Genomic DNA, 23,849 nt, shown 5'->3' on the forward strand with positions numbered 1-23,849 from the left:
AGAGGGTGGAGCCAAGACGAGGCCCTGGCGGCTCGGGGGGCGGGTACGGAGAGCCACTGCCGGAGGCGGGACTTACGCCAGCCACTCAGAAGGCCCGGTGGTGATCCCGTTAGTTCAGGGGCTAGGAGGGCGGGAAAGCCCGGGACCGCGCCCCGCCCCCGAGAGGGCCCTGAGAGCGGTAGGGTTTCTTTGGGCTCGGAGTAGGTGAGGCCGCGCCCTCTTTGAGGGCAGGTTGGAGGAAAGCTTCTTCAGACAGAGGCTGGCCAGGTTTCCTTCAGTTTAGGAACTAAACGGCCTTCGTTCTTTCAGTTTTCGGACGGATTGGATGCGTCGCTCTCATTTGGGAAGAGCAGTGGGAGGGGTCCCTTTCCGTGCAGAGCAAGCAGTGAGAGATTTCACTCAGTTTGAAGGATCAGTTCAGTAACCGGTGGGATGCAGGGCAAGTGCACTTCAGGTCGGGGGCGGGAGGAGGGGAAGAATGGGATGAGCCAGTAGAAAATGTTCCCCTCTGGGGGAAGGGGTGGGATGGGTGCCCCCAGCCTGGATGCAAAATGGAGATGACCTCTGGGGCGAGATGAGTCGAATGCCCCTGAAATTTGTGGAAAATGTGGGTGGACCCCTCCTAGATGAAAGATAATCAATAGGCTTGGTTTTCCATAGGTTTCCGCTTAGTTTCATGGAAAAGGTGGGAAGAGTTCCCTACAGTTTGAGGGAAGGGGACGCCCGGATGCCCCTCGTTTTGGGAGACGAAGAACAGCCTCCTGCTCAGCCTCAATGAGCTGCGCGCATTTTGGGCCTTGGAGTTTCCAGGGACGTTGGGGGCAGTGTCGTCCGTCATGGTTTTCTGCAAGCGCGCAGTGCGCGTGCGCAGCTTTGGTCCGGGCGGGGGCCCGAAGGGGGTCCCAGGCTCCAGACGGCGGCGCGCAAGGCGGGCGCACACTGCCCCCTGCCGTCTGCACCTGGCCGCGCCGGGGCCCGTGGTGTCAGCTGCAGGGGCTGGCTGCTGGCCGCCGGGAAGCACAAGCCAGGACGCCGCGCCACTCTTGCCCGGACCCCGCCTTCCGCGGACCCCCGCCCCTCCCATGGCGAGCTGCCCCTGGAGGGCGGTGGCTGCTCACCTCTGAGTCCGGGAGAGGGTTGATTTGGGGAAGATTTGGGCGGACGGACTCGAAGGAGTAGGTTGCGGGACTTGGGGGAGGGCTGCACTAGGGGATTTTTGCAGCAGGGACTGGTTTCGAGGGGATGGAGGAGGGGGTATCCACTACGGGCGTCCGGGGCAGGGTTTCAGAGTCTGGACCTGGCTTGGGGGTAACGGAGCCTGGATTGGGGGGTGCGGGTCCCACGTGCCTGTGACGCGGGGGCGCCCGGTAGGCGGCGGCGGCGGCGGCGGCGACGCGGGGCCGGCGGCCGTGCGGTGCGGGAGGGCGGCTGGGCAGGCTGCAGGATGCTGCGCGCCGCGGTGCCCCTGCTCGGGCTGCCCCTGGCGGGAGCGGGGATAACCGAAGAACCCACCCAAGAGCCGGGATCGCCGGGCGAACCGCCGCCAGGTTTGGCGCTCTTCCGGTGGCAGTGGCACGAGGTGGAGGCGCCCTACCTGGTGGCCCTGTGGATCCTGGTGGCCAGCCTGGCCAAAATCGGTGAGTGCGTTGTGTGCGTGTGTGGCGGGCCGGCTTCGGGCGGCGGACCCGCCCCCAAGCCTGGGGTCCCCAGATCCGGGCCGGTTTCTCCCACATTGCTGGGACTTGGGCTCCGATTCCACAAATCCGGGCTCCCACCCAGTTCCTGCGCCGCCTCTTGTGGGTGTCCCTCCTCCCCTCTCTCGTGGGAGCGCTGAGACTTTGCCTTCCCGAAGGGCTGCCCCCGCGCTCTCCAGCTCCATCTTTAGGCGCCTCTGCCCTCTCCGTTTCCCTTCCCCTGTGCCTAAGCCGTCCCCAGCCTGCTTCCCAGAAACCCCTGTCCGCGGCGAGGAACGAGGACGCTGGGGTGATGATGTGCTCCGGTAAATCCAGGCGTCCTGGTCCCGAGGAAGCGGCTGTCCTAGGAGACCACGTCCAGGCGTCCATTCTCCTGGGATACGAAACTGCCACTTCTCCTTAAAGTAGCTCCTCTCTTACAGATGCCTGGGTCTCGCGCCTAGGGGGTGAGGCCCTCAGATTCCTCCCACGCCAGGGCACGAGAAACTTCCACACCTCGGGGCTTCCCAGTGTGCCGCTTACCCTAGGAGCTTTCCGACATCCACCTCCTTCAGATTGAAGGCTGTGCTTCACATTCTACCCTCCCCCCCCCCACCACCACCATAGAGCTGGTTTTCCGCCCCTCTGCCCCTGCCTCCTCTTCTGTGAGCAGCCAGTGGCCCCTCCTCCCAGCAGAGACCCCCCTCCTCCTCCCTGTGTGCAGGCTCTGCCGTGGGGGTGACTAATTATAGCTGAGCGTTGCTACTCACACCCTATCTATGCTGGCACAGCCTGTACTCCAGTCTCACCAATAGAGCCTTCATGTAGGAACTGCACAGCCTAGAATTGGCCACCATTCTCCCCCAGGGACACTGCTGGGGGGTGCTGGGGAGCTGGGCAAGAACAGGACTCAACACTCTGCTGTGGCAGCCCAAGATTAGACACCGAAAGTGGGGCTCAAGATGCTCACGAACGTGGTTCTGCCAGAGAGTGGGCTTTTGCGATGGGCCTTGGATTGCAGCGCTGGGGCTGGTGCATGCTGAGGAGATGAGCATGAGATGGGGGTCTCTGAAGGAGAAGAGAGGAGGAACAGGGGTAGGGATGAGTGTGCAGAGGCCTAGAAGTAAGACTGAACTTACCAACTGGAGTTCCAGCAGCAAGGAGGGCGAGGTGGGAGGGGCCTCAGATTCACAGCCAAGAATTGGCTTTGCTGAGAAGTCTATGAGTGGCAGAAGAGTACCTGTCTCTCCTAGGGTTTTAGCAACAACTGTGGGTTCCCCCAATAAGTCACAGTGATTTTTCGAGTTTGGATGACACCTCCTATGGAGACAGCAGCAGAGAGCCTCCTCACCTGCCAAAAAAAGACTTCAGAGAGGAGGGGAAAGAGAGGCAGAATGTTCAGGAACACCTTGCCTCAGCTTCATTGCGAGGAGTCCACCACCACCACCCCCTTTACACAACACTTATGCAGAACCTATGTGTGCCAGGCACTGTCCTAAGCCCTTTGGGTGCAGCTTTCAAAGGACACTGCTTGGCATAGGATCTCACACAGGCTGACATGGATGCCTCCTCTACCAACACCCCAGGAAATGTGTTCACTCATGGCCTGAAGGCCCAAGTGAGGGCCACAAGGGTTTATTTTAGGGGACAGAGGTAAAGAGTGGCAATCATGCTAGAAGTCCTTTTCTCACCACCCTTTTTCCTAGAGAAAGGTCTGCTATTATCTTCCCCAACTAATTAACGTATGTTGAGAACCTGCTGTGTGTCTGACATCATGCCACGCACATTTGCACACTTTGTACCAATTTATCCTCATCCACTGTGATGGGTGATTTTCCCAAATTATAGGAGGGGAAATAGAAATTCAAATAAATAATCTGTCTGAGATCACACAGTTACAAAGTGATAAGACCAGGCAACCCAAATCCCATTTTTTTTTTCTTTAACTATTTTTTGAAATCAGAGAGACACACAGAGACAAGAGATCCCCCATCCACTATTTCACTTCCCCGAATTTCTGCGACAGCCAGGCAGAAGTCAGGAGCAGAGATCTCAATGTGGGTCTCTCACATGGGTGGCAGAGACCCAAACACTTAAGTCATCATCTCGGCCTCCCAGAGTGCATTAGAAGGAAGCTGGACTGGAAGTGGAATAACTGGGACAGGAAGCAGGCACTCTGATATAGAATGCTGGTGTCCCAAGTGGTAACTTTAGCACTGCGCCAAATGCCTGACCCAGAAAGAGAAAACTTTGACTGCAGTTTGTAGCCGTGGAGTTTGGAGGTTCTAGAAGTGCTGCACTTGGAGGTTATAGGCCGGTGTGTGTAGGAGGGTGCTTCGTAAACTGATACCTCCTGCCTTCTTCTTACATTGCAGTGTTTCACCTGTCCCGGAAGGTAACATCTCTGGTTCCGGAGAGCTGCCTGCTGATTTTGCTGGGCTTGGTGCTAGGGGGCGTTGTCTTGGCCGTGGCCAAGAAAGCTGAGTACCAGCTGGAGCCGGGCACCTTCTTCCTCTTCCTGCTGCCTCCTATCGTGCTGGACTCGGGCTATTTCATGCCTAGCCGGCTGTTCTTTGACAACCTGGGTGCCATCCTCACCTATGCTGTGGTGGGCACGCTCTGGAATGCCTTCACAACAGGCGCTGCCCTCTGGGGCCTGCAGCAGGCTGGACTTGTGGGTGAGTGACCCTAAGACCTGGGCAGAGGGAGGCTTTGTCAGACCCATCACCTTACTCTCGTCTCCTCCAAACTGACCACGAAGCCACACTGGCAAGAGCCGTGCCTTGGGCATGCCATCTTGGGTCCCTCCCACCTGGAGCGCGAGGCAATGCTCCAGAAGGAATCAGCTCCCACTGAGTCTCCGCCAGTTGCCAGTCGAGGTTTGTACTTCTGCAGCATGACAGCCGAGCAGGGGTCTGGCTCCCAGCTGTGTGTGGGCTGCAGAGGCTGGGGAACCTGCGTTAGCACTCTCCTGCCTCCCGCCCTGTTACCACACTGCCACTTGCCAGCCCTGCTTCCCTGAGGCACAATTCACCATTTCTGTAGGAGCCTGCTGTTCTACCCAGGCCATGTCAGAGTGGTTTCCTTTTTTTGCTCTTCATTTTTAACAAGTGTATATTATAGATTCACAAAATGCCACTGCACTGGGCATTCTCTCCTTACTTATTTCACTGACTCTTCATAGTAATTTTGTTCAAAGCTATCATTTGACCCACTTAATGGAGGAGAAAATAGAGCCCTAAGTTCATGTTATATCAGGTCCAAGGTTGGCTGGAGGGGTCCATTGTACTGAGGCTCTGTGTCTTTAGGCTGCCCTCTCTCACTACCTGCTTTCTCATTTCCTGACCCTAGAAATTCATCCAATCCTGAATGCTGATAATGCTGATAATTCTTCCAAGGTACAAGGAGAGGGACCGGTGTTGTGACACAGCAGTTAAGCTGCTGCTTCCAACACTGGCCTCCCCTACTGAAGTGCTGGTTTGAGTCCTGGCTGCTCCACTTACTATCCAGCACTCTGCTAATGTGCCTGGGGAGGCAGTGAATGACAACCCAAGTACTTGGGCACCTGCCATCCTGTGGGAGACCCAGATGGAGTCTCAGGCTCCTGGCTTCAACCTGGACCAGTCCCAGCTGTTGCAGCCATTTGGAGAGTGAACCAGTAGGATGGAAGATTTTCTCTCTCTCTTTCACCCCCTCTCCTTATTTCTGTCACTCTGCATTTCAAAATCAAATAATAATAATAATAATAATAATAATAGAAAAAAAAGTACAAGGAGAGGTTTTCAGTTCCCACCAGGAAACTCCAAACTGATTTCCCTACTGAGATCATGGACTATATTTGGGGCAGGAAGGGAAGAGTAGACATCAGAGTATAATGATAGTAGGACTCCTAATAATAGATGGGTGTTTACCCTGTATGAGGCATTGGCTAAATAAAGAACTTTCTGAGGCATATACAGTTGTTATTCTCAACTTATATATGGGGAAACTGAGGCTCACAGAGATTATATGACATGTCCAAGTCCCACGTGGTGCTTTCCATATTATTTTCAGACCTCCTACTCCTGCTGAGAATTGTGAGTTTCACATCCCTTTGGCTGAGAACCACTGGTGTGTGGAGAGAGCACTTTTTCAAGAAAATTATTTTTTCCTTCTTCTTCTTCTTCTTCTTCTTCTTCTTCTTCTTCTTCTTCTTCTTCTTCTTCTTCTTCTTCTTCCTTCTTCTTCCTTCTTCTTCCTCTTCTTCCTTCTTCTTCTTCTTCTTCTTCTTCTTCTTCTTCTTCTTCTTTTTTTTTTTTTTTCACTTGAGAGGCAGAGAGAGAAAGAAACAGAGGCAGAGAAAGCTCTTCCATCAGCTGGTTCACTCCTCAAATGCCTTCAACAGCCAGAGATGGGCCAGGCCCAAGCCAGGAGCCTAAAATTCCACCCATGTCTCCCAGATGGGTGTCAGAGACTCAAGTACTTGCACCATGATCTGCTAACTCCTAGGGTGCACATTAGCAGGAAGTTGGATTGGAAGGGGAGAAGCCAGAACTTGAACCCTGCACTCCAATATGGGTTTCAGGTATCTCAAGCAGAGATTAACTACTGTTAATCGTGCCAAACGCTAGCCCCAGCAAAGCACTCTTGTCACTGTCCCTGATAAGGCCAATCACCAGCCTGTTGCAACCTGCTGGTTGTTACTATTACTGTTGCTGCAGTTTTTATTGCCAGTGCTAGCTTAGCTTTTCATATTATATAGAGCTTCCAACCATCTCCTGGTGTGGTTTTTGCAACAGTCCTGTGAGGTAGGTAGATGAGGAGGCATAGCTTAGAGAAGTCATGTGACAGGGAAAAAGCCACTAACATCACACAGCTGGTAAGTGGCAAAGCCAGGCCTTCACCATAGATGGCTTGGCTCAAGTTTCCTGGCCTCAGCCCGTACTCTCCTCACCATCTTTCCTCTGGGCTTAGTTGTTTATCAGCGGGGGTGGCATCTGGGTTTGTCCCAGGGAATGCTGCAGGAGACAGGCTGTCTTCACCGGTCACTGGCCTGTCCTCCATCTCTCCCTCCATAGCCCCTAGGGTGCAGGCCGGCCTGCTGGACTTCCTGCTGTTTGGGAGCCTCATCTCAGCGGTGGACCCTGTGGCTGTGCTGGCTGTCTTTGAGGAGGTGCACGTCAATGAGACGCTCTTTATCATTGTCTTTGGCGAGTCCCTGCTCAATGACGCAGTCACTGTGGTGAGTGCTGAGCTGGCTGCCATTCCCCAATCCCAGGCTGCTCCACTCTGACCAGGCTCAGATCCTTCCCCTATTCCCTCAGGGAGAAACAGGTTCCCCGCTGCTGCCTTCTCACTCGCTGCCGCCTCTCCTCTCCTCTTTCAGGTGCTGTACAAGGTCTGCAACTCCTTTGTGGAGATGGGCTCTGCCAAAGTGCAGGCCACTGACTACCTGAAGGGTGTCGGTCAGTATCTCCCCCATCTTGGCTGTCCTGGGAGGTCTGAGACCCTCCCACCTGGCATCAGGTCACAGGAATCTGTTCCATTGCTGTTTCCTCCCCTCCTCTATGGAGACGTGGGGTCCGGGAGGGGCTTGCCCTGGGATCCTGAGCCTTGGGGAGTACAGTAGGCATCATCCCCCTCTCCCTGGCAGGCAGCAGTCTTGTCAGCTCGGGTAGGGTCTGGGTCAGGGGTCATGCTGACAACCCACTCCTCCCCCAGCCTCCCTGTTTGTGGTCAGTCTGGGCGGGGCAGCCGTGGGCTTAGTCTTTGCCTTCCTCCTGGCCCTGACCACACGCTTCACCAAGCGGGTCCGCATCATCGAGCCACTGCTGGTGTTCCTCCTCGCCTACGCAGCCTACCTCACTGCTGAAATGGCCTCGCTGTCTGCCATACTCGCGTGAGTCCTGGGGGCCTCGCAGGCAGGCTGCTGGGAGGGGGCGCTGGAGACGCATGCCCTTCATACGTTCAGAAGCAGGACTCGGAGGAGCCATAGGTTTCCCTGAGCCCCTAGAGTAGTGGGAGTCTCAAACTCTCTTAGGAAGACAGCAATCCTCAGGCAATATTCTCAAAGCTTCCTCTAGAACTATCCTGGGCAGCCTAGAACCCAGTCTCCTGCCTCCAGTGCTCCCTGGGATGTGGGCAGAGCTGGAAGTGGACTTCAAAGTCCGGGGTCACTGTCTCTAATGGCCATAGCTCTCCAACAGGTGCCTCAGAGAGCCCACCAGTCAGAGCAGGTTTCTTCCCCTTCCCCTTCCCCTTCCCCTCCAGGAGCCACTGGCTGGGAAGTCTGGAGATCTGGACTCCTAGCCTAGGAACACCGCTAACTAGCAGTCTTCATGCCTTCCTGGCTCTGAGCAGCTGACATCCTCTGACAGGCAACACCAATCCTGCAGCATGCCTGAGCCCCTGGGACCCCTCTTCATGTGCTCTCTTTGTGCCTCTCCCAGGGTAACCATGTGTGGCCTGGGCTGTAAGAAGTATGTGGAGGCCAACATTTCCCATAAGTCCCGCACGACTGTCAAATACACAATGAAGACCCTAGCCAGCTGTGCTGAGACCGTCATCTTCATGCTGCTTGGCATCTCGGCCGTGGACTCTTCTAAGTGGGCCTGGGACTCTGGGCTGGTGCTGGGCACCCTCTTCTTCATCCTGTTCTTCCGAGCCCTCGGTATTGCTGGCACCCCCTGCCTTCCCACTCTCCTTCCTGTCCCCACTCCCCCAACTCATCCCTGATTCTGAGCCCACATCCTTGTCAATTCCTAAGCCTCCCTGTAGCTCACCTCTCCCAGCCCATCAGCCCTTAGCCCAGATACTTGGTGCCATTCATTCCCAATGTCTTCCACTCCCAACGCCTTGCCCCCGCTGGCCTCCCTCCTGCTGCAGGCGTAGTCCTGCAGACGTGGGTGCTGAATCAGTTCCGGCTGGTCCCTCTGGACAAGATTGACCAGGTGGTGATGTCCTATGGGGGTCTGCGGGGGGCTGTGGCCTTTGCTCTCGTCATTCTACTGGACAGGAACAAGGTCCCTGCCAAGGACTACTTTGTGGCTACCACTATTGTGGTGGTCTTCTTCACAGTCATCGTGCAGGTGGGAATGCCCATGAGGCTGGGTGGGAAGAGGGCTGGCAGGCACTGGGGGAGTCTCCTCTTCCTGCTGGGGGATGCAGGGGCCTGACTTCCCAGACCTTGAGTGCACTGGGGTGGGGGTAGAGAAGGCAGCAGGAACTGAATAGGGCAGGGCTCACCTCCTACCTGTCCATAGGGCTTGACCATCAAGCCGCTAGTCAAGTGGCTGAAGGTGAAAAGGAGTGAGCACCACAAACCCACCCTGAACCAGGAGCTGCACGAGCACGTGGGTACCAGCACCCCATCCCTCCCCCTGTCCCTCTCTCCCCTCTCCTATTCTGAGCAGAGTCCTGATCCAGTCCCCCTACCCACCCCCCTTCTAGACTTTTGACCACATTCTGGCTGCAGTGGAGGACGTTGTGGGGCACCATGGCTACCACTACTGGAGGGACAGGTGAGGGAGCTGCCCCGAGGCTCCTTCAGCAGTAGCAGCCCCACCAGCCAGGGCAGCATGGGGGGAGGTGCCACTGTTCTGAGAAGGGACAGTCAGGTTCAGGCAGGGAGACCTCTGCCGGAAGCTCTTCAGTGGCACCCCAGTGCTTGCAGGATACGCGACTCCCCAGTGTGGGCTGCCTGGCCCTGCGTGGCCTGGCACCTGCCAGACTCCGGCTTCACTGTGCTCCACTCTCTGCCTGCCTGTCTGCTAATTACAAGGACCCTGTTTTAGAGCCTCAGGACCCTCCATGCTCCCCAGCCTGGCCACTGGGACCTTTGCCTATGTTGTTCTCTGTACTAGAACACTCCCCGCCTCCCTCTCACTTCCTTAACTTTTGCTCATTCACCGGATCTCACCATAGGCAAAAACTCCTTAGGGAGGCCTCCCCGACTAGAGCAAACCCTCATCATGCTCTGTAATTGCCCTCTGTAGTTATTGCCATGGTTGCGATTCTACAGTTATTTGTAAAAACTTCAATTCATGCCAGGCTTTTCCCAAAGGGAGGGACTAGCCTTGAGATCCTTCCTGGTTGAGGCCCATACCAAGGAAGCAAGGTCAGTGCTGGCAGTGTCCCTGCCCCATCTGAGGCAGGGCCAGCCAGCCGGGCATTAGGGGTGGTACTCAGCGCCGGACCTGGCATCCTCTGTAGGTGGGAGCAGTTTGACAAGAAGTACCTGAGTCAGCTGCTGATGCGGCGATCAGCCTACCGCATCCGGGACCAGATCTGGGATGTGTACTACAGACTCAACATCCGGGATGCCATCAGCTTTGTGGACCAGGTGGGCCAGTGGCAGTTGGGCTAATGGGCAGCAGAGGACACACAGGGGTGACTGGCAGCCAGGCTTGTTCACAAGGAGTTGGGAATTCCCAGCCGGCTCCACGGTCTTGTGAAGTGGTGGCTGTGGGAACCAGCCTGGCCTGGTGGGGCCATTCAGAGCCTGGCAGGCAGTACAGAAAGGTGAGAAACAGCTGGACTCGAATCAGCAGGAAAAGCTTAATTGTAATCACTTACAGGCTGTGGCCTTGGATAAGTCACTTAGACTCTCTGAATCTCAGTTCCCTCAGCTGTAAGAAAGCAGGAGTAAGGGTGCCTATGTCTTAGATATTGTGAATTCAATATGTAAAGTGCCTTGCACAGTACTTGGTGCATCAAAAGAGCACAATCAGTGTTAACAATTGTTACTCTCTTTATCGCTGACTGGGCCACCCTCCACCTGACTGTCATCTGACCTTGGTATTGCCTCCTGCAGGGAGGCCACGTCTTGTCCTCCACAGGCCTCTCTCTGCCCTCTATGCCCAGCCGCAATTCTGTGGCAGAGACCTCTGTCACCAACCTGCTGTGAGTCTGTGAGGCCCCCTTCTCTTCCCCAAACTCCTCTCTAATGGGCCCTCCCCCATTAGAAGGAGAACTTCCTTCTGGGGGAAGAGTTTGTCAGTGCCTTTGCTTTTCCCGTTCCTGGGGCCTGTGCCCCCCTCCCCAGTGCCCATGTCCCTCGCTCCTGCAGGAGGGAGAGCGGCAGCGGCGCGTGCCTGGACCTGCAGGTGATTGACACGGTGCGCAGCGGCCGGGACCGGGAGGATGCTGTGATGCACCATCTGCTGTGCGGAGGCCTCTACAAGCCGCGACGCAGGGTGAGAGCAGGCAGGGTGAGAGCAACGGGGGCGGGGTGGTCTGGGAAGGCCATGAGCAGAGGCTCAAGAGGCAGTGGGTGTCAGCTGGAGGAGAGCTGCAGATGCCAGGCTGACAGTGTGGGCTTCATCCGGTCAGCAATAAGAAACCTTGACTTTTTTTTTCCTCTCTTTTTTGAGAAAGGGCTGACCTGATAACAGTATTTTTTCAGGATGCCTTCCCTGGGAGCAGACAGCAGATCAAACTGGAGGGAGTGAGCTGAGAGGCTAGGAGAGGCGGTTGGGCAGCTGGTGTGAAACACTCTGGATTAGAGCTGGGGGTGGGAAGGGAGAACAGCAGAACAGCACAAAGGAAGCCTTGAGGGTCGCTGGGGAACCACAGGGTCACAGACGGGTGTGTGGGGGCGGTGAGGAAGCCTGCAGGGCCGGCTTAGCTTGGGGAAGGCAGACATTTATTTTAGGTCATGTGAATGAATCCAATGCAGATCATGAAGCTTTGGGGCTGGACAGGCCGGACCCACCAGGAAGAGAGTCTCTTACAATCCCACAAGGGGGCAGCAAGCCATTACCTTGAATCTTTTTTCTGAACTGGGAAGCCAGCAGTTACCTTTCCTGGCAGTTTGAACAGTCAGGCCTCTTCCTACTATCGAGGCACAACTGGCTTCCTTGAAGCCACTGGGCCTGATTTGAACCTTTGTAACTCTGCAGAATAAGTCTTGAGAAGTTCCAAACCAGATTCCCTCCACACAAGCCCTCTTGCTCTCAGGCCAGCATCTCCTGCCCCTGGTGGGTCTTCTTTGGCCGTAAGAAATGGGGTATGGGGTGGAAAGTGCAAGGTTAGCTGTGGTTGGCCAGCCAGGGCAGAGGGGTGCTCTCACCTTTCGAGTTCTGGGGCCTGCCACCCTCTTTCTGCAGCCCAGGGTCCCTCAGGCTCACCTGGGGCCTGTGCTGTCCTTACAGTCTGCCAGACCCTATGTGTTTCTCAGTTAATGGTTGTCAAACCTTATTTATCCAACCTATGGTGTTTCTTAAAAATTTTTCTTAAGCAAAATTTCAGTAGAGATAATAAAATAACTCATTTATTCATCACCCAGTTCCAGTAATTATAAATGCTTGATTAATTTTGCTATATTCTGCAGCCACACCATACCCCACCCATATTCCATCTTAAAGCAATCTCCAGACATCATACCACATTATCTCTAAATATTTCAGTATGTATCTCTTAAAGTGTCAAGAACTCTTAAAAAGAAAACCAAAGTTACATTATTTCCAAAATAACAATAACTCATTCTTGCATTAAACATGCAGTCAGTATTCAATAAATATATTTTTTTTCTAGCTGGTTTATTCAAATCAGGATACAAATAAAGTCCATACTTTGTATTTGGGAAATATGTCTTTTAATTAAAAAAACATTCCTTTCCCTCACCTTTTCCCCCTTGCTATTTATACTTTATCTTGGAGAATTTCCCATTTTTTGTATTTTTGCTGGTTATATTCCAGTGGTGTGTAACATGTTCCTTCATCCCTTGTATGAGTACTTCCTGGTCACTAAATCTAGTGGCCCAACAGATTTATGTGCATGTAATAGGTATGCTATGTATTTCTTATTGTGTGCCATGAAGAAGCTACTATTGATTGGTGTTTGTGTGTGTGCGCACATGTGTAAGATTTGTGAGTTCAGTCCAGTCAGTTCTTGTGCAAATTTTTTTTAAACTGGAATAAGTTTGTGCTTATCCTGTTAAATGTCATTTCATTTGATTTAGCCCATCATTCCATCGTCCATGGATCCCATGTCTGCCACCAAATGTCTCCTTCTCAGATTCATATCATCTGAAAATTCACTAAGCCTGTTAACTTAGTATTCATCCAAATCAACATAAACATGTTGAACAGGATAGAGCTGAGGACACAGCCCTGTGGCATGCTACTAAAGAATTTCTTCCAGACTGACATGGATCAAGCATTTTGGGGTACGGTTACTCAACTAGTTCTGAATCCACTTGGTTATACCATAACACAATCCATACTTTCTCATATTCATCATAGAAGTATTATTAGACAGACAGAAGTGTTTAGTATGCAACTGAAAAAGTAAGATTCAATGAGTCTGAAAGAAAGATAAGGCCTGGAGAGAAAAGATTTGGAAGGAATTGATGGCAGAGGTTTCCTTACTCAGCTTCTTCGGCTTCCCCCGGCTGTGTGTTAGAATGCAGGTTCCTGGCTTTTCCTGCCGGAGCTTCTGAGTCTATAGCGTGGAGCAGGACCAAACACTTGCGCATCTGCTAGGCTCAGGCTGATTCACAAGTAGCTGGTCTTATGGCTCACGCCTGGGATCACAGAGCAATCCTGCTGGGACAGCTAAAGCCAAGAGAATGAGAAGTTCTCCAGGAAGAGCTTTTAGAGGAAAGGAGGAGGGCCGGGAGAACTCTGAGGATACGCATGGAAGGGGGGAGGGGGCAGTCAGCAAAGAGGAGAGAGGAACCACCTTGAGGAACAGTAGCGGATGGTCTCAGGCCTGCAGCAGAGCGGGCTAGATGCCACACAGAGGCCAGACCAGCGCCTAGGCACAGACCACGGCACTGGTGACCAGGGAGAAGGCCGAGCTGTGGAGCTGTGGACCTTAGAATTGCATTTGTGTTATTTACAAATTACTAGGATGAGCGATAGTGCCAGAACCAAATTATAAAAGTTTGGCAGCAAAAGAGATACTAGCATCAGTGGAAAGGCTTTCTTCGAGGAAGCAAAGGCAGGAGGTAACTGGGAGCAGAGAGGAGGGGCTGGTGGTGAGAGAAGGAGGGAAGCAGCCGGAGAGTGGACAAACAGGGAGAGCATGGAGCTGCGCGGAGGCTACGAGTGACAGGCCCATTCATCCTCAGGAGGCACGGGTACCTGGAGAGGAGGGCAGGTGGTCCAGGGAAGCAGGAACTGTGAGTGACAGGAAAGGGACCAAACGGGACAGGAGACGATACCAGGTGACCTCGAACTCCCTGGGCAGTACTCTGGGGGACTACCTAGCGCTAGATAATGGAGAAGTTGCTTAGCAGATGGTGGCAGAGATGGCGGCAATCCAGCTGAGTGTGTAGTGGGAAAGGTAAAAAGAGCAGAGAAAAGGGGTGGTTCTGAGTTAGACACAGGCCGTCGGGACTGAGAGGTGTCAGAAGTCAGAAGTTATATTTGGAACGTCTAGAGCACGGCCTAGGGTGTCATGATGGTTGTAGAAATGGCTAGATGGGGAGTCTAGCTGGGGAGGGGGTCCTGTGTGGTGAGGAGGGGGCAGATGAGCCAGGTGTGTGGGCCAGGCTCAGATAAATGGAAAAACAAAGAAGGAAATTTTCCACCTGGTCTTGTGGTAGCCCCAAGGTATAAGACACAGGACCCCGCCTCCTGTCCACTTCAAAGGAGAACTGGGAAAAGGGCACCAGGAATGGGAAAGGCCAGGGTTAGGGGGAATAAGTTTTTGGACAAAGGGAAGTTTTTGTGAAGTGAACTAAGAACACAGAGCCTCTGGCTGGGTTCCTATTGCACTGTTCTGTTTTTCAATCCGTGGCTAGTTATGGAAACTCTGGGCTGGCAGCTCTGCGGTGAACACGCAGGGCTGTGGCCTGGGGTTCCTGGGATAGGCCAAGGCTCCCAGCCTCACAGCAGGCCGGGGCTGTCATTGCCAGTACAAAGCCAGCTGCAGCCGCCACTTCATCTCAGAGGATGCACAGGAGCGGCAGGACAAGGAGATCTTCCAGCAGAACATGAAGCGGCGGCTGGAGTCCTTTAAGTCCACCAAGCACAACATCTGCTTCACCAAGAACAAGCCCCGACCACGCAAGGCTGGCCGCAAGAAGGCACGTCCTTTCTCTGGGACTCCTCTTTGGGGCTGGAGGCTGACAGCACACAGTTTGAAACCCCCAAGTGTTAGAATCTAGCCTAGAGCATCTCCTAGTTGGGTAGTCCTCAGGGACTTAAGGTTTCAGCAGGTCAGTTTCCCTTGTAGAGTCTCCTGGAGCCCCTCAAGAGTAGGTGATGCCTTCAGAAGGAAGGCAGCCCTTTGGCCACGTGGTCACCTGCTGGGAGGCAGCAGGGCCTCTTACTGGGCAGGTGATGGGCAGATTCCTCAGAGGGGCGATGCCATGGGCACCTCCATCAGCCCAGCCTGATGCATCCAGAGGCCTTGCTGGGGGGTATGTTACTCAGACTCCACCATTACCGCCTGCTTGGCCAAGGGATGGTAGAACCATTAGGACTGATAAAGATCCCCTCCTCCTGTTGACCCTAACGACGACAGGCTTGGGGTGTGGGGCATGGAGTGGGGCTGGAGGCTCAGGTCTTCTTTCTTGGTTCTCAGAAGGATGGTGTCGCTAATGCTGACGCTACAAACGGGAAACCTCCTCGAGACCTGGGCTTTCAGGACACAGGCAAGCAGGGAGCGGGAAGTGGGGAGTGGCACTGGGGGTGGGAGGGAGAAGAGCAAGGGCAGACCATAGCCACCAGAATCCTGGGGGGCCTCCTTTGGGGTGCACTCAGCACCATGAACTGGGCTTGTCCCCTCAGAGCCTAGATGGGTACCCTTGATCTCCAGGTTGAAATGTTCAAAGGTTACTAGTAATGTGTGGTGGGAGGTGTCTGGTTGCTAGCTATGCACTACAGGCCCTGAGGACTTGGAAGAGGTGCCATGGAGAAGGAAGACCTTGGACTGGCCTTGAAGCACCATGGGCCTGGGGCCCCACACCCTGCCCGCCAAGCCAGTTCTGTATGAGCTGAGTGTTTACGGGCCTTGAGCGCTCCAGATGCTCCTGTTTTCAGTGGGTGGTTGGATCTGGGACTGGCAGAAGAGTGTCGGGGAGCTGAAGGATGTGACCATCATGGCTTCCTCTGGTTGCCTCCTCAGGCTCTGCGTCTTCTCCCTCTCTCAAGCCTCCCACCTGCTAGGCTAGTGCCAGAGGAGAAGGCAGGTGCTTCTGCTGGTGTGGGCTCTGCTGAGGAAGACAGGGAGCTGGCTTGGGAGTGTGCGCTGCCCGGAGGCAGCCGCTGCACTGGCTGCCCTGACTTGCTCTTGTCCCTGTCCAGCTGCTGTGACATTAACGGTGGAGTCGGAGGAGGAAGAGAGCGACAGTTCAGAGACAGAGAAGGAAGACGATGAGGGGATCATCTTTGTGGCTCGGGCCACCAGTGAGGTTCTCCAAGAGGGCAAGGTCTCAGGTAATGGCCGCCTGCTGCCTCCCTCCCCTCCGCAGCCAGCTGGTTTCCTCCCTCCTCACTCAGGGCCTCTACTCCAGAAAACTCCCTTTTCCTGTTCACCAATTTACTCCCCATCTAGCATTTAGCGAGCACCTCTTTTATATGAGAAACCTGACACCTGTGAGCTGATGCAATCCTCACAAAAAACAAGATGGGTAAGCTGAGCTCACAGAGCTTAAAAAACTTGTGACTTATTCAGTGTCATACAGCAGAACCAGGATTTGTGACTGACCTAGCTGATAGCAAAACCCACAGCCTTTCACTGCCTCTCTCACCAATGGTAGTAAACACACCTAACAGGCTCAGCTGTGACCTTGCTCAGCCACCTGCCCTCAGGTAGCGCCCTGGCTGGGGGTGGCTTTTTGACTTGGGGGAGGAGCCTGAGCTATTCAAAATGGAATTTTTGCAGATTTAAGAAACAATATACTTATTTGCATGTTTCTGCACGCAAAGTCCTAATTCACTTACAATGCTAGAGATCACTGGTTGTGGGCTCAACCTTCAGGTGTCTTTTAAAAGAATTTTATTACAGAAAACTGAAAAAATATACACTGATATAAGAGTAAAATAAACTCCCATCTACCCATGAGCCACCTTCAGCAATAACCTACTCATAGCCAATTTTATTTCACCTACATCCTCACTCAGGCCCCTCACTCTTCCTTTCTTCCTTTCTTATTTTTCTTTATTTGAAAGGCAGAGTAACAGAGAGAGAGAGAGAGAAAGAGAAAGAGATAAATCTTCCATCTGCTGGTTCACTCCACAAATGGCTGCAACATCAAGGACTGGGACAGGCTGAAGCCAGGATCCAGAAGCTTCTTCCAGGTTTCCTACATGGGTGCAGGGGCCCAAGGATTTGGGCCATCTTCCACTGTTTTCCCAGGCACATTAGCAGAGAGCTGGATCAGAAGTAGAGCAGCCTTGACTCAAACCAGCACTCATATGGGATGCCTGTGTTGCAGGCAGTGGCTTAACCAGTTATACTACAACGCTGGCACCCTACTAGGTTCTTTTGAAGCAAATTTCAAACATCTCGCCACTTTATCAATAAATGCTTCAGCAGATATCCCTAAAAGATAAGGATTCTTTTTTATTATAGTGTGAGAAGCACAAAGACCAAGAGACAGCTAGACACGAGAGAGCACTTCCAGCAGCTGGTTCATACCCCCTAAATGCCCAAAATGGGCAGGACTAGGTCAGGCTGAAGCTGGGAGCTGGAAACTGAACCCAGGTCTCCCACGGGTAGAAAGGAACCCAATTACTTGAGCTGTCACTACTGCCTCCCAGGGGCTATGTTAGCTGCAAGCTGGAATCAAGAGCCGAGGAGCACATTGAACCCGGGTATTCTGTAAGGGGCACAGGCACTCTAACTGGTGTTGTCATTGCTAGGCCAAATATCTGCCCCAGGATTCTTTTTTGGGGTTTGTTTATACATTGTTTATTGTTTATTTGAGAGGCAAAGAGAAAGAGAGGCAGACAGACACACAGAGAGTTCACCAGTTCACTTCCCCAAATGCCTCTGATGGCTGGGACTGAGTTCACCAGTTCACTTCCCCAAATGCCTCCGATGGCTGGGACTGGGCTGGGGCTGGCCTCCCATTTGGGTGGCAGGGACCCAATTACTTGAGCCATTAGTGCTGCCTCACAGGTCTGCAATGGTGGGAAGCTGGAGTCAGGAGCCTGAAATTGAACCTAGGCACTGCCAATATGGGATGCGGGTATCTTAACTGCTAGGCTAAACACCTATTCCTAGATAAGGATTCTTTTTTATAACCACAATACCATTACCATATCCAAAATGTGTGTCATGAAATACCTAGTCAGTATTCAAATTTCCCTGGTCTTTTTTTTTTAAATAATTTTATTTATGCCCTAGAAATTTTTAAAATTTATTTATTTGAAAGGCAGAGTTAGAGAGAGAGGGAGAAATACAGAGAGATCTTGCACCCGCTGATTCACGCCCCAGATGGCCACAATGGCCAGGGCTGGCTGGGCCAGACTAAAGCCAGGAGCCAGGAGCTTCTTCCAGGTCTCCCAAGTGGATGCAATGGCTGAAGCACTAGGGCCATCTTCCACTGCTTTCCCAGGTGCATTAGCAGGGAGCTGGATGGAAAGTGGAGCAGATAGGACATGAACTGGCCCTCATATGGGATGTGGGCATTGAAGGCAGCAGCTTTACCTGCTACACCACAACGCCAGCCCCTTCCTGTTTTTCTTTTTGTGTTTTAGTATGTTTGTCCACATGAAAACTCAGATAAAGTTCACACACTGCATTTGGCTGTAAAATGTAAACTTCAGCACTGGTTCTCAAGGGGTGGCAGTGGCAGAATGACTTTCGCCTCCTGAGGACATTTTTGGTTATCACAACTGGAGAGGATGCATCTGCATTGAGTGGGAGGAGGCCACTGTCGCTGCTGAACATCCAAACATGCACAGGGCAGCCCCCAACAAAGCAGCAGCTGTCTCAAAATGTCAATAGTGCCAATCTGCAAAACCGTGATCTGTAAGTCCCTCTCCCCCTCTCTCCCCTGGCTATGTATTTACTGAAGAAACCAGTTTATTTGTCTTGCAGTCTTTTACTGTCTGGATTTTGCTGACTGCATCCCCTAAATGTTACTGAATATACTTCTCTGTCCCTTATATTTCCTTTAAACTGATAATCAAATCTACATCAGATTTATTTAAATTTTGGGGTAAGAATCATTAATAGGAGCTGGCACTGTGGCACAGCACGTTAAGCCACTGCTTGCAATACTGACATCCAAAGTCAGAGGGCTGATTCAACTCCCAGCTACTCTGCTTCTAATCCAGCTTCCTGCTCAAGGACCTGGGAAGGCAGCAGAAGATGGCCCAAATACTTGGGACTCTGCCACCCATGTGGGAGACCAGGATGGAGTTCCTGGCACACAGATGGAATTTCTCTCTCTCCATCTCTCAAATAAATAAATAAATCTTTAAAAAATGCTTGGGTTGGCACTGTGGTGCAGTAGGGTAAGCCTCAGCCTGCAGCACCAGCATCCCATATGGGCACTGGTTCGAGTTCCAGCTGCTCCACTTCTGATCCAGCTCCCTGCTAATGCACCTGTGAAAGCAGGGGAAGGTGGCCTAAGTCTTTGGGCCCCTGTAGCCACGTGGGAGACCTGGAGGAAGTTTCTGGCTCCTGGCTTCAGTCTGGCCCAGCACTGGCCATTACAGCCATTTGAGGAGTGAACTAGCAGGTAGAAGACTTCTCTCTCTCTGCCTCCACCTCTGCATCTCTGTAACACTGCCTTTTAAACAAATAAATTTGAAAGTTTTATATATATATATATATATATATATATATATATATATATATATATATAGACTGGGTTGTGGTATAGTGTACTTGCAATACTGGCATCCCATATGAGTGCCAGTTCAAGTCCTGGCTGCTCTGTTTCCAATCCAGCTCCCTGCTAGTGCACTTGGAAAAGCAGAGGAAGATGGTCCAAGTCCTTGGGCCCCTGCCAACCATGCTGGGAGACCCAGATGGAGTCCTGGGTTCCTGGCTTTAGCTGGGCCCAGCTTTGGCTGTTGAGGGTATTTGGGGAGTGAACCAACAGATGGAAGCTCTCTCTCTCTCTCTCTCTCTGTTGCTCTTTCAAATAGATAAATAAATCTGTTTTTTTTTTTTTTTTTAAATACTAGGTGGTGATGAAGAAAAAATACTTACTAGGTGGTGATGGTGTACCTCCTGGAAAGGTGTACCATCTGGTTGTCTCTCTTTCCAAAGGCTAACAACACTGATGACTGTATCAGACCTTACTCCCTGGTCCGCCCTTTACCAAGTTCTCCATCAACTTTTCATAAAATGGTCTTTGTAGGCCAGCGCCGCGGCTCACTAGGCTAATCCTCCACCTAGCGGCGCCGGCACACCGGGTTCTAGTCCCGGTCAGGGCGCCGGATTCTGTCCCGGTTGCCCCTCTTCCAGGCCAGCTCTCTGCTGTGGCCAGGGAGTGCAGTGGAGGATGGCCCAGGTGCTTGGGTCCTGCACCCCATGGGAGACCAGGAGAAGCACCTGGCTCCTGCCATCGGATCAGCGCGGTGCGCCGGCCGCAGCGCGCCGGCCACAGCGGCCATTGGAGGGTGAACCAACGGAAAAGGAAGACCTTTCTCTCTGTCTCTCTCTCTCACTGTCCACACTGCCTGTCAAAAAAAAAAAAAAAAAAAAAAAAGAAAATGGTCTTTGTAGTCTTCTATGATCATTGTCACATCTAGCACTACATTAGGGGTTACACGATGGCGATATTCTGTATCTATATTTTCATCCGCATTATTAGCAGTCATTCTATTAAAAAAAAAAAAAAAAAACTTTTCCAGGGTCGGTGTTGTGATGTAGTAGGCTAAGCTTCCACCTGTGGCAGCAGCATCCCAAATGAACACTGGTTCTGCTCTCGACTGCTCCTCTTCCAATCCAGCTCTCTGCTATGGCCTGGGAAAGCAGTAGAAAATGGCCCAAGTGCTTGGGTCCCTGCACCGTCATGGGAGATCCAGAAGAAGCTTCTGGCTCCTGGCTTTGAATCATCCCAGGCCTGGTTGATGCGGCCATTTGGGGAGCAAACTAGCAGATGGAAGACCTTTCTCTTTCTCTCTTAACTCTACCTCTGGAAAAAAAAAAAAGAAAAGAAAAAACTTTCCTCATCAATTATTTGGTTATCTGGAGGGAGAAGCTCATGTAGGAAATAATGGATAATTTTATCAATTTTCACACCAATGAGTTAGTTCCCTGGAATCCTCTAGGAAGAAAATGAGGTTTTTGTTGTTTTAACTTTTTTTTTCTTAAAAAAGGTTTATTTTATTTATTTGAAAGGCAGAGTTACAGAGAGAGAGAGAGAGACAGAGACAGAGACACACAGAGTGACAGATCTTCCATCCTCTGGTTCACTCTCCAAATGGCTACAAAGTCAGAAGCTTCTTCCTGGTCTCCCACTTGGGTGCAGGGGGCCAAACACCTGGGCCACCCTCTGCTGCTTTCCCAGGCACTTTAGCAAGGAGTTTTTTGTGTTTTTTTTTTTTTTTTTTTTTTTTTTTTTACAGGCAGAGTGGACAGTGAGTGAGAAAGAGACAGAGAGAAAGGTCTTCCTTTTGCTGTTGGTTCACCCTCCATTGGCTGCCACGGCCGGTGTGCTGTGGCCGGCGCACCGCGCTGATCTGAAGGCAGGAGCCAGGTACTTATCCTGGTCTCCTATGGGGTGCAGGGCCCAAGCACTTGGGCCATCCTCCACTGCACTCCCTGGCCACAGGAGAGAGCTGGCCTGGAAGAGGGGCAACTGGGACAGAATCCGGCGCCCTGACCGGGACTAGAACCCGGTGTACCGGTGCCGCAAGGCGGAGGATTAGCCTAGTGAGCCATGGTGCTGGCCAGCAAGGAGTTTTATTGGAAGTGGAGCAGCCAGGACTTGAACCAGTGCTCATATGGGATGCTGGCATTGCAGGCCGCGGCTTTACCCGCTACGCCAGTTGCCTGTTTTATTTAGCTTTTTGGCTTTTTGTATTGTTGTTTTTCCAGGTTTTTCAAGAGGTATAATTTTACTTGTTTTCTTTTTCAAGAGAGGCTATTTTTTTTTTTTTAACTTGAGAGACAGAGTAAGTTCCCATTAGCTTGTTCACTCCTCAAATGCCTGAAACAGTCCAAGCCAGAACCAGAAACTCAACCCAGGCCTCCCATGTGGGTGGCAGGGACCCAGTTACTTGAGCCGTCACCCCTAACTCCAAGGGTCTGCACTGCTAGAAAGCTGGTGTCAGGAGCCAGAGCTGGGCGTCAAAGCCAGGCACTCCGGGTGTCCTAACCATCATCTTAATTGCTAGGCCAAATGCCTGACCCTGATTTTACTTTTATTTATTTATTTGAAAGGCAAAGTTGGAAGGGGGGAGATATATAGAGTGAGATCTTCCATGCACTGGCTCATTCCTCAAATGGCTGCAATGGCCTGGACTGTGCCAGGTCAAAGCCAGAAGCCAGGAACTCCATTTAGGTCTCTCACATGGGTGCAGGGGCCCGAGCACTTGGGCCATCTTCCACTGCTTTCCCAGGCACATTAGCAGGGAGCTCGATGGGAAGTGGAGCAGCTGGGACTTGAACTGGCATCCATATGGGATGCCGGTGTTCCAGGCAGCAGCTTAACCTGCTGGGCCACACACCAGCCCCCAGCAGCTGCTACGTGTCCAGCCCTGTGCTAGGTGCTGGGGACTAGAACAGAGAACAAAACCAGTCGTGGCACTTCCCCTTAGCAAGGCACTCATCAAACAATCACAAATGCATGTCTGATGGCAACTGTGGGGTGAATTTACTTATGAGAATGTGTCTTTACTCGAAAAGATCGCACTGCACTGGTAACAAGCTTGTGTGTATTCTCTGTCCCCAGGAAGCTTTGAGGTGTGTCCAAGCCCACGCATCATCCCCCCGTCCCCAACCTGTGCAGAGAAGGAGCTGCCCTGGAAGAGTGGGCAGGGGGACCAGGCGGTGTATGTGTCCTCAGAAACCACCAAGATTGTGCCCGTGGACATGCAGACGGGCTGGAACCAGAGCATCTCATCCCTGGAGAGCCTGGCATCCCCTCCCTGTACCCAGGCCCCAACTCTGACCCGCCTGCCGCCCCGGCCCCTGGGTGCTGAAGAGCCCCGGGCCGCTCTCGACCTGCTTTCTGATCCCCGCCCTGGCTTTGCCTTTCCCCCCAGCCTGGCCAAGGCTGGCCGCTCCCGCAGTGAGAGCAGTGCTGACATCCCCCAGCAGCAGGAGCTGCAGCCCCTCATGGGCCACAAGGACCAGACTCATCTCAGCCCGGGCACGGCTAACTCCCACTGGTGCATCCAGTTCAACAAAGGGGGCCGGCTGTAGCGCAGGGTCTGGGGGAGGAACAGGAGGTGTAGTGTTCTCAGCGCAATGGGCAGCCTGACATGGGACCAGAGGGGCCTGGGCTGAAGTAGCAACTGGGTCTCCTTGGGGCTGGTCAAAAGGGTTTCCTGGGCTGGTCCTCACAGGGACCCTTATCACCATCCTCCCTGCTCCTAACCCCTGCCAACTTCCATTTCAGTAAGGTACCTACCCTGGCTCAGGACCCAGTCCAGAATTTCTAAGGGCTAGGTCCAGAGACTTGGGTAGCTGATAGCCCTTCCCCAGTGGGTCTTCCTGGGGTTACTGTAGGCAGCTGCTCTTGACCCAAAACAAAGGCATCACTCCTCAGCAGATGCTGGCCTGCCTGCCCTCCATGGCGTTGGGGTGGGAGGTAGAGCAGGCCTCAGTATTGGGTCTGACTGCCCTGTAGGGTCAGGCACCCGGTCAGTTTTTTCAGGGCAGTGGAACTCTCTGCCTCCACTTCTTGCTTCAGCTCTTCCCTGTGCTGCCAGGTATCAGGGCAGTAGTTCAAGGCCAGGGGAACAGGCCAGGCTTCAGTTCAGGGGTGCTTCTCAGCCAGGGTCCCTCCGGGGATCAGCTGCTCTGAGTCCAATCTGGACTTTCCCGATGCTTGGGTCTGGGTTTTCTGAGGAGGGGATGCTATGGCCTCTGGGCTCCCGTGTCACCACCTCCGCTTTCCCCAAACAGGGGAGGAACCAGGCCTCCCAGGGCCGCTGCTCCACTGCCCTGGGGGCTGGGATGCCTGGCTGCAGTGGTAATGGGGGGCTGACTAGTGGCAGGTGATTTTCCTGGGGTTAGCACCTGCCTTGTGTTTTGTACCTTGAGCCTAACATCCATTAAACATCTCTCAGATGGACAGGTGTCCTGTGTGCGTGTGTCTGTGGGCTCCAGGGG

At 52.9% G+C, this 23,849-nt stretch overlaps 1 protein-coding gene across 6 annotated transcripts; it reads left to right on the plus strand.

The window, feature by feature from the left end:
• The first annotated feature begins 4 nt into the window (after positions 1-4).
• Positions 5-23,811, plus strand: SLC9A5 (solute carrier family 9 member A5). Of its 6 annotated transcripts, XM_051847168.2 has the most exons (17): positions 10-1,637; positions 4,049-4,351; positions 6,731-6,894; positions 7,039-7,117; positions 7,374-7,551; positions 8,102-8,322; positions 8,538-8,740; positions 8,915-9,004; positions 9,102-9,172; positions 9,864-9,993; positions 10,465-10,553; positions 10,720-10,846; positions 14,515-14,685; positions 15,186-15,255; positions 15,908-16,039; positions 16,158-16,233; positions 22,465-23,811. In XM_051847168.2, the coding sequence occupies exons 1-16, from the start codon at positions 1,445-1,447 to the stop codon at positions 16,205-16,207; spliced, it is 2,271 nt and encodes a 756-aa protein (XP_051703128.1). In that variant the 5' UTR covers positions 10-1,444; the 3' UTR covers positions 16,208-16,233; positions 22,465-23,811. The 6 variants fall into 6 exon arrangements, with proteins under 6 accessions (XP_069918696.1, XP_051703128.1, XP_051703126.1 ...); XM_051847166.2 differs by lacking the exon at positions 16,158-16,233 and having other exon boundaries at positions 16-1,637; positions 15,189-15,255; XM_002711613.5 differs by lacking the exon at positions 16,158-16,233 and having other exon boundaries at positions 21-1,637.
• The last annotated feature ends 38 nt before the right edge of the window (positions 23,812-23,849 follow it).

This window comes from Oryctolagus cuniculus, chromosome 18, assembly GCF_964237555.1.
Source record: "Oryctolagus cuniculus chromosome 18, mOryCun1.1, whole genome shotgun sequence".
Lineage (NCBI taxonomy): Eukaryota > Metazoa > Chordata > Mammalia > Lagomorpha > Leporidae > Oryctolagus > Oryctolagus cuniculus.

Excerpts from the sequence above, each read along its gene's own strand:
- SLC9A5 (XM_002711613.5), top strand. The coding sequence starts at position 1,445 with ATGCTGCGCGCCGCGGTGCCCCTGCTCGGGCTGCCCCTGGCGGGAGCG. Across the intron at positions 9,005-9,101 it reads ACCAGGAGCTGCACGAGCAC|ACTTTTGACCACATTCTGGC; the intron begins GTGGGTACCAGC and ends CCCCCCTTCTAG. Across the intron at positions 9,173-9,863 it reads TACCACTACTGGAGGGACAG|GTGGGAGCAGTTTGACAAGA; the intron begins GTGAGGGAGCTG and ends CATCCTCTGTAG.